The sequence below is a fragment of the Trachemys scripta genome, chromosome 4, assembly GCF_013100865.1.
Source record: "Trachemys scripta elegans isolate TJP31775 chromosome 4, CAS_Tse_1.0, whole genome shotgun sequence".
NCBI lineage: Eukaryota > Metazoa > Chordata > Testudines > Emydidae > Trachemys > Trachemys scripta.
The window spans coordinates 29,478,906-29,492,592 of NC_048301.1; the positions used below are offsets into that span (position 1 = coordinate 29,478,906).

General features: G+C 40.3%; 1 protein-coding gene across 3 annotated transcripts in view; it reads left to right on the forward strand.

Annotated features, from left to right (window-relative positions):
* ITPK1 (inositol-tetrakisphosphate 1-kinase) overlaps nucleotides 1-13,687 on the forward strand; it is a 228,671-nt gene that overhangs the window by 53,183 nt on the left and 161,801 nt on the right. For all 3 annotated transcript variants that reach the window (XM_034768065.1, XM_034768064.1, XM_034768066.1), the window contains exon 2: nucleotides 6,801-6,825. In XM_034768065.1, coding sequence (XP_034623956.1) covers nucleotides 6,801-6,825 — 25 coding nt within the window. The remainder of the gene's footprint in view (nucleotides 1-6,800; nucleotides 6,826-13,687) is intronic.

Genomic DNA, 13,687 nt, shown 5'->3' on the forward strand with positions numbered 1-13,687 from the left:
AAACAATGTAAGAAGTGAAATTTTGATGCTGTCACTTTATCCAATGGCACTTCAGTTTTGGTCCTCCGTGGTTCATAACTTACCTGGGTTCTAACTGTGCTCCATGTCATTTGGTGGTGTTTATGGATGAATGAGTGCTTGAATACTTCTGAGGTGAACTTTGCAATGAGATGTACAGAGAGTCAGTCCCTGGGCTCACATTAATATTAAGGAGTCACATTGCTGCCTGTCTTCCAAAAAATATACTCTTTTGTGGTCCATATTAGTTCTGGCTGGCCAATATTTTGTCATGTCTATTGAGATACAACATGGTATGATGCTTTGAAGTTCTGTTGAGAACTCGTTGGTCCTGCGAGGTCTCATATTTCTACAGTGGGGAATCATATTAAAATTATTTACAATGCTATAGTGTTTGACTTCATGTTCATACTCATGGTGTTCTCCATCTATGTAAAATGGGGCAGGATGGGGGGGAGAAAAACCACAAATACTGTGGCAAATGTAACTCCTCTCGGTGGTAATTTTTTTTTTTTTTTAAGAGGCATTCATTACAGCAGAAATGTAAAGTGGGTGTGGAGTTCAGGGTCATTTCTCTCACTTTTTCAATCCACCTAAAGTGAGAGGCCTCCAGCCTTTCTCCAGCAGTGCAGGCTACCTCGCTGTGACTGAGGTGTATTCTTCTTCCTATGCTACAAGAAGTTTAGAGGGAGAGAATAGCATTGGGAAAGGTGGATAGATACAGATCAAGGAGTGGCATTTTTATCATTATGAAATGAGCTGCAGAAGGAAAAACTTGCTGAAAGGCAAATGTATTCCTGGTCTAAATTGGGAAATTTAGCACAGATTTGAGCTCCTGGGGCTGGGTGCAAGCAAAGCAGGATTGAGTCCCAAGTGAGCAAGTGCCAAGTGCTTCCATGCATGACACTGAGCATCCTCTACCTCAGTGAACTTCAGTGGGAGTTTATGGCACTTTACTAAAGGCTCAATTCCATTAGATAAGGAACCACTGAAGAGCCTGTGTATCCCTAAGGAGGGCAGTAGCCCATAAACATTTTGGAATGGGGCAGTCCTTCTGCATTGGCGCTCCTGTTCAAGTGGTTCCTTGGTAACTGCTTGTTGCGATCAGATTTAGTGGCGATTACAGATACTGTAGTTGGAATAAATTATAGGGCATGAAAATAATTGATCATACTGCAGGGTCATGATGTTAATAATAAAAATGCAGACTACTCAGAGAGTGAAATTCTGATGCAGACTAGCTGGGCAAAGAAACCTTTGTGCCAAGAGGACAGATGGCTAAGCAGAATGTCTTCAAGATGTTAATGACCAAGTGAAGGTGAGTATATGTGGATCCTGTTGGCCAACTGAAGCTTTGTTATATCCGGAATCAGTAGATGAAGACACTCTCAGCAGATCCACCCACCCACTCCTTTGATTCAGGTTTCAGAGTAGCAGCCATGTTAGTCTGTATCCGTAAAAAGAACAGAAGTACTCTATTCCATTTCCCTATGTTAAGTATCCTCACACCTTCTTGTCAACTGTCTGAAATGGGCCATCTTGATTATCACTACACGTTTTTTTTCCTCCTGCTGCTCATAGCTCATCTTAATTAATTAGCCTCTTAGAGTTGGTATGGCAACTTCCACCTTTTCATGTTCTCTATATGTGTATACATATCTTCTTACTATATGTTCCATTCTATGCATCTGATGAAGTGAGCTGTAGCCAACGAAAGCTTATGCTCAAATACATTTGTTAGTCTAAGGTGCCACAAGCACTCCTGTTCCTTTGATTCGAGCATTCCTAATCTTCAGCTTTCTGCACAGGAGGATCACTCCAGATCAAGATCATGATAGTAACTTCCATATGGTCCAGGAGGCCATCATCCGCTGTCTTCAACACTTAGGGATTCAAGTGAAATCCAAACTTAGGTTTTTTGATGATTCCAGTCTTGGAATCCTGCTGGAAAGGCTTTGTCGAGAAGGAAGGTTTTGCAGTAGTATTAGGAGGCTTGATTTAGTAATAGTTATAAAGCATTATGGAAGTCCTTATTAAAAAAAACAAAATATTTTTTTACTTTACTACATTTAAAGAGGCAATGTTGGATTAAAAATCCTATTATATTAAAAAACCAAACTTCCTTACTTGTATTTATAATCTCTTAGACTATTAAAACTGATAATTAAAAAAATAAAATTTGATCATTATAAATGCTGTTTGTGTTTCTCCGTGTCACTCAGCTCAGACAGTAATATATTAATCAGGTTAGCCTTTTGTTTTCAGTCATTTTCTCTTGCTGGCTGTCATTCAGCAGCACAATGCTGCAATGTTTAGGGCTCAGATACTGCTGGGAAATGTTTAAATCACCTGGGATATATAGAAAAAGAATAAATTAATGGAACTATTTCTTCTGAGCTTTAGGATTTGTAAAACCTTCCAAAGCATCAATTGTGGGGCTACATTAACTTGATGGTGTCTCCTTCTTTGGAATTCATAGATCTAGCTAGCTTAAAAATATCAGAGGTGGGTGAATCTAATGAAGTTACATTTTAAGGATTTTAATCATACTTGCATGTGGTACAGTTTGCTTCACAGCATAAGAATTGTTCAGAAATTTCAAGCACAGAAACAACAAGCCAGAACAAGCTTCTGATTTTTTTTTTCTATTGAGAGTTAATGATGTAGCAAAAACATGACTAGATAACATTTATTTCTTTACATGCAGCAACACCTGATTCCTTCTGAGAAGAGTGATTAATATAGAGCCCTATGCCGAAAGGGAAATAAACCAGAAGCCCTCATCTGTAATCTGTGCTGCACCCAAATAGGTTTCTATAGCTCCAGGCGTCCTACGGCTGCTTGTGGTATCGCAGCTTTTCTGCAAAGGATTTACTTGTTTTTTTTTCGTTGTAAACCACTTCTTTCAGAGGCTTAAATGTGGGATAAACATTTCTTGTGCACTGAAAATTGGAATATAAACACCCTGCTTAGATATGGGGAGCTTTGTGCTTTCCAACAAAATGCATTTTTTTTCTAAATGGCGTCTTGGGATCTAGTTTAGTTTTAACCTTTTTGGCATTTTCATAATATCCATGAAATGAAAATGTGCAGATTAGTTACCCTGAGCCCCAATTGTGATTCCCACTTTGAGGGAAGATGGGAAAGCTTTAAAATGAACCTACGTTTTTGTTCTCAGAAATGACGTATGTGTGTGTGTGTGTGTGTACAGCTGATGGGTGTTAATTATAGCTGCTCCATGCAGGTGAGCTGGGCAGGGAGGACTTTTGTTGGACCTACGAAGGAGGCAGTCAGACTGCAGATGCTTGTAGTTCCTGAGTGCAAGGAGAGGAGATTGGCTGCACTGCTCTCTCCAAAGGAGAGGGGTGTGTGAGTGAGATGGATCCTGGCTCCTTTGTCCACCAGGAAGAACATAGTAGCACCCAGAAGGGAAAACCCTGTGATGAAAGCATCTTTTACTGTAGTTTTTGGCAAGTGTTAGTGCTCAGCATCTTTGGCAGCATCCAGCCGTACCCTTATCCATGTGCTTCCCCCAACACGTACGTCTCTCTCCAAGAATCACAAATTTGGCCAAAAGAATTCATAGCAGTCTTTTCATTCTTTGCTCTCAAGGCAACTGTCTGTTGGGTCAGGACTGACTGCTGCTAAAAGTGGTGGTAGTTTTTTATTTGGCGTTTGTGTGTGTGTGTGGCGGGGGAATCTTGTGCACGTTGATTGTATCGGTAGTGGTCTCAGTACAGTTTAGTCCACTGCCTAATATGGAGTTGTCTTGTCAAAGGAATTTGCCCAATGGAAACGCTGTGTCTGAGATACAGGATGCGTGTGTGTATATCTAGATTTTAAGCACCAAGTAGGGGGATCAGTACATTGGAGATGTAGCTGACTCCAGAACTGATGACATGGTTGCCTGTCTGAATGGGCTTTTCCCTCAGGAATAAGTCATCCTGGCTGTTGAGTGTTGTTCTGTTTAAAGAACTTACTTTTAACAAAGCAATTTCAGTAAAGACTCCATCCAAGTTAGTTCTCAGAAGATTTAACTTTTCTGGTTCCTTCTCCTCTTGGTTCTCAAGGGTGAAACAGAACATTTCAAATAACCAAAAGGAACACAGCTCTTCTGAAGAGAGGCTGAGGAAGGCCCAGCAATGCAAACCAAAGTCACAACCATTTCCACCCTCCCCTCTGTCCTTTGAGCTTGTGTTTAACTTTTTATCCAACACAACACAACTTTCTTTCTTACCATTTTTGCACTAAATGGAGTAGTGAGAAGCTAATGTAACTTTTTCTTTGGACATATTGTTGCATTTATGGTACAGTCAGTGCTAGTAAATTCCAATCATTTGTAAAGCCCATTTTTATTGGGATTATACAAAGCTTTCAGACTGAATGCTCCTCGAGTGGGTTTGGCAACCAGGATAGAGCCTCTCGCTCCTTGAAAACGGAACAGGATTTATTCTGTGTACTAGTAGCTGAAATCCTGTGCTGTTGCACAGGTGGAATTTGTAAATCATGTAAAGTTCGTAAAGCCCAAAAAAGCTGAGACCTTAAAAATTGCACAGTAACAGACCACAAATCCCTGTGATGGTTGAACCTGGTTATATTCTAAACAAAAAGAGCTCTCAGCCACGTGTGTAGCTGTTTCCATCGCTTCACACTGACTGTGCAGACAGACTAGGCTTCATAGTGATGGTTTCTGGAGTCTTATATAGATATAGGAATGGAAAAACGTATTCTTCCACCACCTGGGCTTGCTTCTGTCCCTAACGAGGCTTTGGAACAGCGCTTCTGTGGGAGCATTGGGGGATGAGGCTTTGAATGTTTCAGCAACAGCCTCAGGCTTTCTGCTTATTACAAGGCAACGATGGCAAAACTGTAGCCCATTTGCTTGCTGGAAGCTTAAGCACAGAAGCATTCCAAGCATCTCAGAATACCCAGACTGGGTTGCAGCCATTGTTTACTAAACCTCTCCCTGGCCGTTAAATTCTTTTTTCTTTTTCTTGCTACCTGCCATTGTAAAACTTGGTCACTAACTTTTTCTTTGCTGAATCATATTTTCTCCATAACCACACTAGAAATAGCTGTTTGGCTAACCTCATTTGCTGTGTGTTAATCTGCAGCAAGTTGCCATGCCATGGGCAATGTGTATGTGTCCCATTATTATTGCTTGCTGAATAATATTGTGTTTAAAATAGCTGGAACTTGCTGGCTGCAAAAGAAGTTGGAGATTGTCCACTTCTCTGTTCAATGATTTTACCTCATTTATATCTATAATGTCTTTGCTGAGCAGCAAGCTCTCAATGTCCTAGGTGTACAAATAAGGGAAGCTTCCCATAGCTGTGTGATTCCCAGAATTTGAGGTAGGAGAAGGAAGCCGTTTGCATCGCTTGTCTCTCCTCCTGGGCATGTTCACTATTGTCTTCCAGAAGAACGAGACTCTGGGTTGGGTAGACAATGGGAGCAGCCACTTATGTAGTCAACAGCTGTTTCTCCCCCGGCACCCTCCCACCCACACAGCTATGGACTCTACTGTCAGACCTCTTTTATAGAGCAGGGGAATGTTGGCCTGAGTTACTCACTCTTTTTTTTTTTTTTTTCCTCCTTGTGCCAAAGGATCTTTCTCTTCAATCTGGGGCGTTAGCAGAGGCAAGTAAAAGGAATCCTGGTCTAATGCCTCTTCTGAAGAACTGGCTCACTAAATTAAATTCTCTCTCTGAGTCTGAGAGGAAAATTGCTCCGCATTTAAATAGTCTGCACATAGAGGGGAAAGTGTCATGGAGTGGGCATACCTACTAGTAGTTTAGTGTGGTGTCAGCTTGTTGGATGTAATAAAGGAAGCATGTCTGGCCAAGTTTGGGGTGAGCCTAACTTCTAGCCATGTCGGTGTACCCCTAATGGACTTCCTTGACCTCTGGCACTCTGACTGCTCTGGCCAGTCCTGTTTTTTTAGGCATGATGCAACTATTAACCTTAAGGCTGGAGCTATATATGCAGGGCACAGGGCTTCCTAATGAGTCCAAGACTTCGCAGTTCACTCCAGCAGGAATTAGGAATGGCTTCAGATCTGGCCACGACATTGACAGCAGCTCTTGTAACCTGTTAACATTTCTAAGACAGCTTAAAAATCCCTTAGGTCAGTTCCACAGCCCCGTCTTGCCCATGGGGGGTTGAAAAGAGGAAACTTGACTGATGTAAATCTCCATGTAGATGCCTGACAGTGGAAGGTGGTCAGGTACCAGGGTGATGAGCGTGGTACAAGGACGCGAATAAGATAGAATAAAAAGCAGCATCTTAAACTTGCACCTGCTGACTAACATAAACTTACATCCCCTTACATGTCACCTCTGAATTTGACCCATTCTGTAGGTGACACTAGTACCACAGTGTGAGAATTACATTAAAGGGTGAGGTGATAGGGATAGCAGGGAAAAGGAACTAAAAATAGGGTGTTCCCTGCTTTAACATGAACCTCTTATAAGCTACCAGACAAAGGAAGCATAAGTTAAACCAGTGTAACATCCCTTATGACCATTCACTGATGTATAATTTACATAATCTTCCACCTCACCTCCCAGGCCCCGATTCAGGATGGTGCTGAAGTTGGTCTCTATTTAGGACAGCACTTAAGCATGTGCTTTTCTGAATTGGGCCTGGAATTGGCTCAAGTACTGTAATGTAGAGTTTTTCCTTAATGTTCTAATATCAAGCAATATATTTCTTTGAGTATCTGAATTCTGTTACTATTCATCATTTACTAAAGTAACCCTTTGTCCTTTTCTTTTTTCCAGGAAAAGAGGGATAGAAGTCATACAGGTGAGTAAAGATTATTTTAACTTTTCTGTATAAAAAGCAAAATGCTTCTTCTCTCACTTTACAAAGAAAACTACTAAATCTCTGGCAGATTTCACCAACAATTGGTCTTCATTTTTTTTCCATTCCGTCAATCTTTTTCTTGTTTCATTCCCTTATTATTCAGACATTCGCTCTGGGAAAAGCAAGTCTGATGCTGCTAAGTGTATATGATGAATCCCATCCAATCTTGTGGCCAATGATTAGGCTTTTCTTTTCTGTATTAACTAGTACGAGTCAATAACACTGGTTATGATTAGGTGGTGTAATCTGTGTTTATTGCATTTAAATACAATAAGGCTTAAAAGAAAGAAGAGCTGCCTGCGTGTAAGAAACTTCTAAAGAAATTAGTCCATTATACAAAGAATATTCTTGCAATCCAATGAACAGGAAGAAGACAAAACTATCGCTTAATTTGGTATTGGCGCATCTACTGATGGTCTTGAGGGGTGGCTGGATTTTCTTCCTGTTTGCTAAGTCTGAATGGCTATATTTCCACTGTGCTATAGGTAAAAGTGGTGCTTAAAGTGGTGTGAAAACAGTTGGGGTTCTGTCATCTGAGCTGAAATAAATTTTATGTGCTCGATACAGACAATTCACACTTCCGTGTATGTATTTATTTCATAATAATCGCGTTCAGTTCTTAGCTCAAGAAGCTGTTTACCTATTTGCTACTATTGTTTTTAAATGAGAGAGTTACACACCAAACTTCTATTGAGACAATAACTAGTTGAGATATTTTTAAATTTTAACATACTGTCCTTTGCTAACTCTAGTGATGGTCCAACATAAGCTGACAAAATCACTTCCAAAGTCCTTCATAAAGGGAAGAGAAGACTGAAAGTATGCCTGTCAGGAGCACAGTTTGATTAAAAAAAATTGTTTTTTGGCCATGTCTGTGATCCCACCCACTTCAAGCACCGGTTAAAGAGACATTGTGAGAGAAATGATTTTTCGAGCTTACAAACAGAAGTTGGTACAATAAAAGATAGATTACCTCCCCCACCTTGTCTCTTACATTAGTATCTGATGCTTTTGTTGTGCCAGGGTAACCCCTTAGAGCATGGTAACTGAAAAAGATCAGAATACAGGCTTTGTTCCCAGTTTATCTCGTGCATTCTACAGTACTTTGTATCATTGTCACTCTTTTGTTGCTGGTCAGTTGCACTCTTGTCCTGCACTAAAGTGAGGAGCTTGCTCGCGTGCTCCTCAGGTGCTGGAAGAGGGAGTTCACCAGTAACCGCAGCACAGCTGACACTGTACACCGCAAAAGAGGGATGGGGTGTGAGTTGAGGTTGTTTGGTGTTGCCCTTGTTTCTGCCTGAAAGATCTTTCTAAACATCAACAGGGGTGCAGAAAAAATCCTTACAGACATAAATTTAAAAAAAAAAAAAATCAGATCATGCTATTTAACGACTCCTCTCTCAGGAAAAAATACATTTAAAAAAAAAAAAAAAAGTCAGTTTGACCACATTAAATTTGGGAGTGTCCCTTTAAGGTGTATGAGAATATCCTCATGAAGATCAGCTGCTTGACAGCATTACAAGAAAAGAAAGAATCTGCCTTAATGTCCAGCTGTATTTATCCTTATTCCCCTAGCGTGCTACAGCCACAAGCTCTTCCTCCTTCCCTTTGTCAGCTACTGCCAGGAGCTGAATAGTGCATTGTTCATTGTTTGATGTTTGTTTAGAATCTCCAGATCTCTGCCTTTGAGATGCTGGTAATATTTATCAATTTTACATGCTAGAGAAGATAAGCATTAGCCTGCATCTTGATGATGATGATCATTATTCTAACATTAATAATAATTGCTGACAGTGGGCCTGGGTATATTTCATTGGGTTTCTAAATGCTGCACTGTTTACTAAAGTGATGAGACAGCCATATGAGAAGAACTCAGCATGGCACCTAATGGCTGAGGAGAGGGGAAGATCCTTTTTACTTCCCTGTGTTAAGCTCCTGTGCTTATATTATGATGATTGGGTGAGTCTCCATTATAGCAGGGCTCATAAGCAGAGTCCAGTTACTGAATGGAGGACTCTGTAATTAAGTGTGGTTTTACGTCTGTTCACCAACTAGACACAAACCAAGTGGAAAAGACCTTTTTTACACAGAGAAAGTTTGGAAACGTTTGGTGAGGACTCAGTGAAAAGATACCTTTATGGAATCAAACCTCACAGCATTGTACAGGCTGCCCTGGGATCTTGACTTTAAGAAATCTGCCCCTAACAGCTATACCTAGAGAACAGGTGGGTAACCGGAAACCTTTGCTTGAGCATAGCTGTTGAAAGACAATTATTTCCACCCCCAGCAGCAAGGGAGGAACATGCTTCCATGGTTGCACTGTTGAAGTTTCATGAGATCTGAGGCTTACCTTCCTGTAATGGTCCTCACTCGGGATTTGCTTGGGAAGTGTGGCCTAGTGGTCAAGGCCACAACCTGTGACTGGCAGGGAAGGGAGCCCCGTCCCTCCCACTCTACCCTTTGGGCTACCAGTCGTCTGGCAACTGAGGTTAAGGCCTGCCACTTCTTTTTGCCCCCCCTCTCCCCAGTCAGCTTATTCGAAGGCTTTCTTATGTTGGGGAAGTCTGAATCAAATAAGTAAGAGGGGGGTTACCAGGATCCACAGGCGGAGGAGAGGGGGATACTTACCTCTCTGAGGTGGGTCTTCCTTTCCCTGGGAGAGGACCCTTTTGGACAGCTATGTCAGAGACTTTAGGCTTCCCTCTGCTTTGCAACTGTCGGCTGCAGGTCTGCTCACTTCCAGCTCCACTGCCAAAATGAGCTGTTACCCTGACGTTTTAGTTCCTCCACCAGATGGAGCATTTGCTGCAGGTGTGGTGGGGCAGGGCTGGCTGGGCCCAAAATCCCTTAGTGCCCAGTGTGTGGTTTGTATACCCATCACAGTTCCTCTGCAGTGTTGAGTATTTTCTTCCTTCTCTTAGTAAAGTATTTACCCCAGAGCTCAGGGTGTCCTGATAAATCTTACTGCTGACAGCACTTTAGATGCCACCTCCCTGCTACCAAACCAAACCAAGCTATTCTGCACATGCCCCCCCCCCCCGCCCCACAAAATGCAAACTTTCTTTGCATAGAGATGTAACCAGAAATCTATATATTCTTTTCATATCAGACCGCCTGAAAACCTCCATTGCTCACGTGATGTGCTTCCTCAGCTGTGTTCGTAGATGCAGAATGATAGTTTTGGTATTTGATCTGCTGGACAACATTTATTTGGCAGTAGTGTTGTTTTCCTGTGTTAAGCAGCAGGACTTCTTTGCTTTCCAGGAACAGCTCCTATTGTGAGCTGTCCCAGAACAAGCCACCTCATATTCTTGACAATAAACAAACAACTTGACGCACACAAATACACAGACTCTTGCATCTATATTCCTGTTTGCACAAGATCAGAAATTTTGCCACTGATTTCTGAATACATTTAGTGTGACGTGTGTGTACACAGTCTAGCCAAAGAGTCAGTCACAGAAATTTGCTGCTAACCTGTTGGATTCAACAGGATGGCTAGTCTGCAGTAGTGTACTAAACAGACATGTGGTGATTTGTGTGAACAAATACCAAATCTTTGTCCTATTTCCTAAAATGTTGCCCAGGGTGGGGGAAGATCAATGGATCTTCCTAATAAAAGAGAGGAAATTTTCAGGTAAGTGCAGGTATGTTTTCCTAATTCTTTTCTCTGTGAGAAGATAAGGTGACCCTTTTCCTTTCACTAGTGCTAATGAAAGCCCCAACCTCATTTTCCTTACAGTTAATTTTTATCTATATATTGGTGGTGAGCTACTCTTGGATGACAGTTACAGACTTTGCTACTGGATTTGATGTTAAGGCCAGCCTACGTTTCTGACCTTTGTCTGAGACTTCAGGCTGTAGGTGTAGCGTTGTAGAGTTCCAAGTTCTTGGACAGTCAGCAAGCAAACATATTTGTGACAATGAACTGGTGCAGGGCAAGGAACGCTAATGGTAGGTTAAATAAGCATCCTCTTCCACCCACTGGTAAAACATTACTTTTGTACCAGGCATTTATAAAACTATGAACTATTGGAACTCATTTACAAAACTTTTCTTAAACATTACATGAATATATTGTCTCATACTACAGAACTAGAATTTATAATCCCTATTCCATAATGAGATAGCTTTGTGTATCTTAATTAAAACTATCTTTAGATAGGTTTTCCCTCAAAAAGCATTTTATCAAAGTAATCCGATTTAAATAAAAAAATCATATTTATTTATTTATTCATTTATTTATTAAATCATTGATTTTTTTTTTATCCACCCTGGCGTCCAATTTAAGTTGCCTGTATTAGTTTTACTAGTAACCTGGCCTCTTGCTCCCGTCAGCTTGGCTGCCTGGCCTGAGGTGGTGAGGGGTAACAATACCTTGCACTGCAAAACCTCTCTAAGATTTGAGATATGCACATTTTTATAAAGGGGAATCCTCACAAGGACATCTGAGGATGGCTTACATTTATTTTTGTTTCAAGTTATGCAAATCAGTATTAATTAGCTGCAGCCCTTAGGACCCTGACAAATTGCCTGGTTAGCTTTTGTGTTGCAAAGTTTGGGGCACTTCAAAGCTCACTTAAGTAACTACCTCACCCAACCTTTTCTGGAGACATAATTCATATTTTTCTATTTTTAAAATGAAGATGTATAAATATTTTTTTGGTGCCTAATTAACATTAGCATGCTTTGTCTTGGTAAGACATTGAAGTTGCTTGGCTACAAAACTGGGATTAGTCATTGAATTCCAAGCTCTGATTTTTTTTTTTTTTTTTTTTTTTTTTTAAGTAAAGTAACCATGGGACCTGGAAGATAAAATGTTTTTTAATGTGGAACAGCTGATTGTAGTAGTCAGAATGGTCTAGGTTGCTGCTTTGTTTTTCCTTTCCCTCACAACTCTCTGGGAATTCAGATATTTCAAATCTCTTATTTTTGAGTGGAAAACTATTCTTTAAACAGTTGGCTTTGCTGAAATCCGTGAAAGAGAACTGAGGTTTTTATCTTGAATCAAAGTAAAATACTGATGACAACAGTTTCCACTAATTGTTGCCAGGGAACAGTTGTTTTCTTGAAATGTTGAGAGGTTTATTTTCACATGAAGTATTAAATGGAATAAATTAGGAACGGCAAAATATAACCAAGAGGAAGGGTGCTTATAAAATACATATCCAATAACATATACAGAAAGATGGGACTGGAGAGCTTCCAAAGCAAGCAGAGTGGCTGAGATGTTGGAGTTGGCTCGCTGGAAGAATAACGTTTATTTTCATTTGCGTGCCAGCATCTCAATAAAGTGCACATTCTCCTGGGTATGGCATTCAACTCTGACCTCGGTGCGTCTTTTAGAAAAGCTAGTACAAAGCCCTCAAAATCCCTCTGACTTTTGCAGGTAACCCACAGATGTTTTGACATGTGGGATTAGAAGTTACAGGTGTTCAATTTAACATTAAAAGAGATTCTGGTAACTTCTTGAGGGTACATTTTGATTTACTGTACAAAATAGTTATGGTGCGGGAGTGTCTTCTAAAATTAAAGTACTGTATGGAATTAAAAAAAAAAAAAATCCACAACTCTATCCCTAAGAAATAAGAACTAAAAAAAAAAAAAAAAAACCTAAACAAAACTCTAGCTTTTTTTTTTTTTTTTTTTTTTTTTTTTAAGGAGTAAAGCAATGTGATGGTCTCCTTCAGCTGGTTATATTGCTAACTGCAAAGCACTATTTGCTGAGGTGGTAGGAAATGCAGATTACAGTACATGCATGGAGAGAGAAAGAGAGGAAGGTTTGGACTTGATGGGACATTATATCCTGCAAATTGGAGTTAGAAGCAAAATCAAACATATTTGTTTCTGCTCCATTCAGAACACCTGCATAAATACATATTTGTAGGAAAAAATAAATAGAAAAAAGATAAAATATTTCACACTGTAGTGATTAAGACGACAAGTTAAATGTATATTTTAAAAAATAAATCATTCCAAGATATTGACCTTTTAAAATTGCAGCTACATCTGCTGCATTTTATCTTAAGGGTATGAATTACTGTATAGTTAGGTGCTTTTGAAAATTTTACCTGTCTTCTTCAAGCCTGCAAAATCTACCTAAGCACCTACATTACTTAAATTCTATTGACTTTCAGTGAGGTTTTGGCTCCTAAATGATTTTTGAAAATAGGTTTTAGGCACTTTTAAAAATCTTGCCAAAATTCAGTAACCTGTAACCGTATGTAATGAGGAGCATTTAGATTTTATCTTCTGCTACTTTGACACATGGAGACTTGAATGCTTAGCCCCAGCAGATCAATTAGCGATTGTGAGGAGTGGCCGGGTGTCCTAATGGATGGGGCACAGGTCTGAGAGTCAGAAAACCTGGGATAAAATCCTGGCCCCATTAAAATCAATGGCAAAACTCCCTTTGACTTTAATAGAGCCATGATTTCAGCCCTGGCTTTGCTACTGACTCGTGGTGGCCTTGGGCAAGTTACTTAACCTCTGTGCCAAGGATTCCCCATCTGTAAAATGAAGATAACCTTAATCATGTAATGCTATGTAAGCATAATGCTTTGGGATCCTTGGCTGCAAAGTGCTATGGAAATGTACCAGAGGCACCTAGGGCAATTGGATTTGGTGGCTTTTTTTACACAAATGGCTGTTGACCATCTTTGACTGCATGAGACGTTTGAAATGGTTTTGCCTTTCTGGGTGTGGACATCATGACTAGGAGCCTGAGAAAATCGCAATTTCATCAATTTCAGTAATACAATTTTTCCAACAGCAGGGAGGTGGTAGCAGGCATCCACATGTG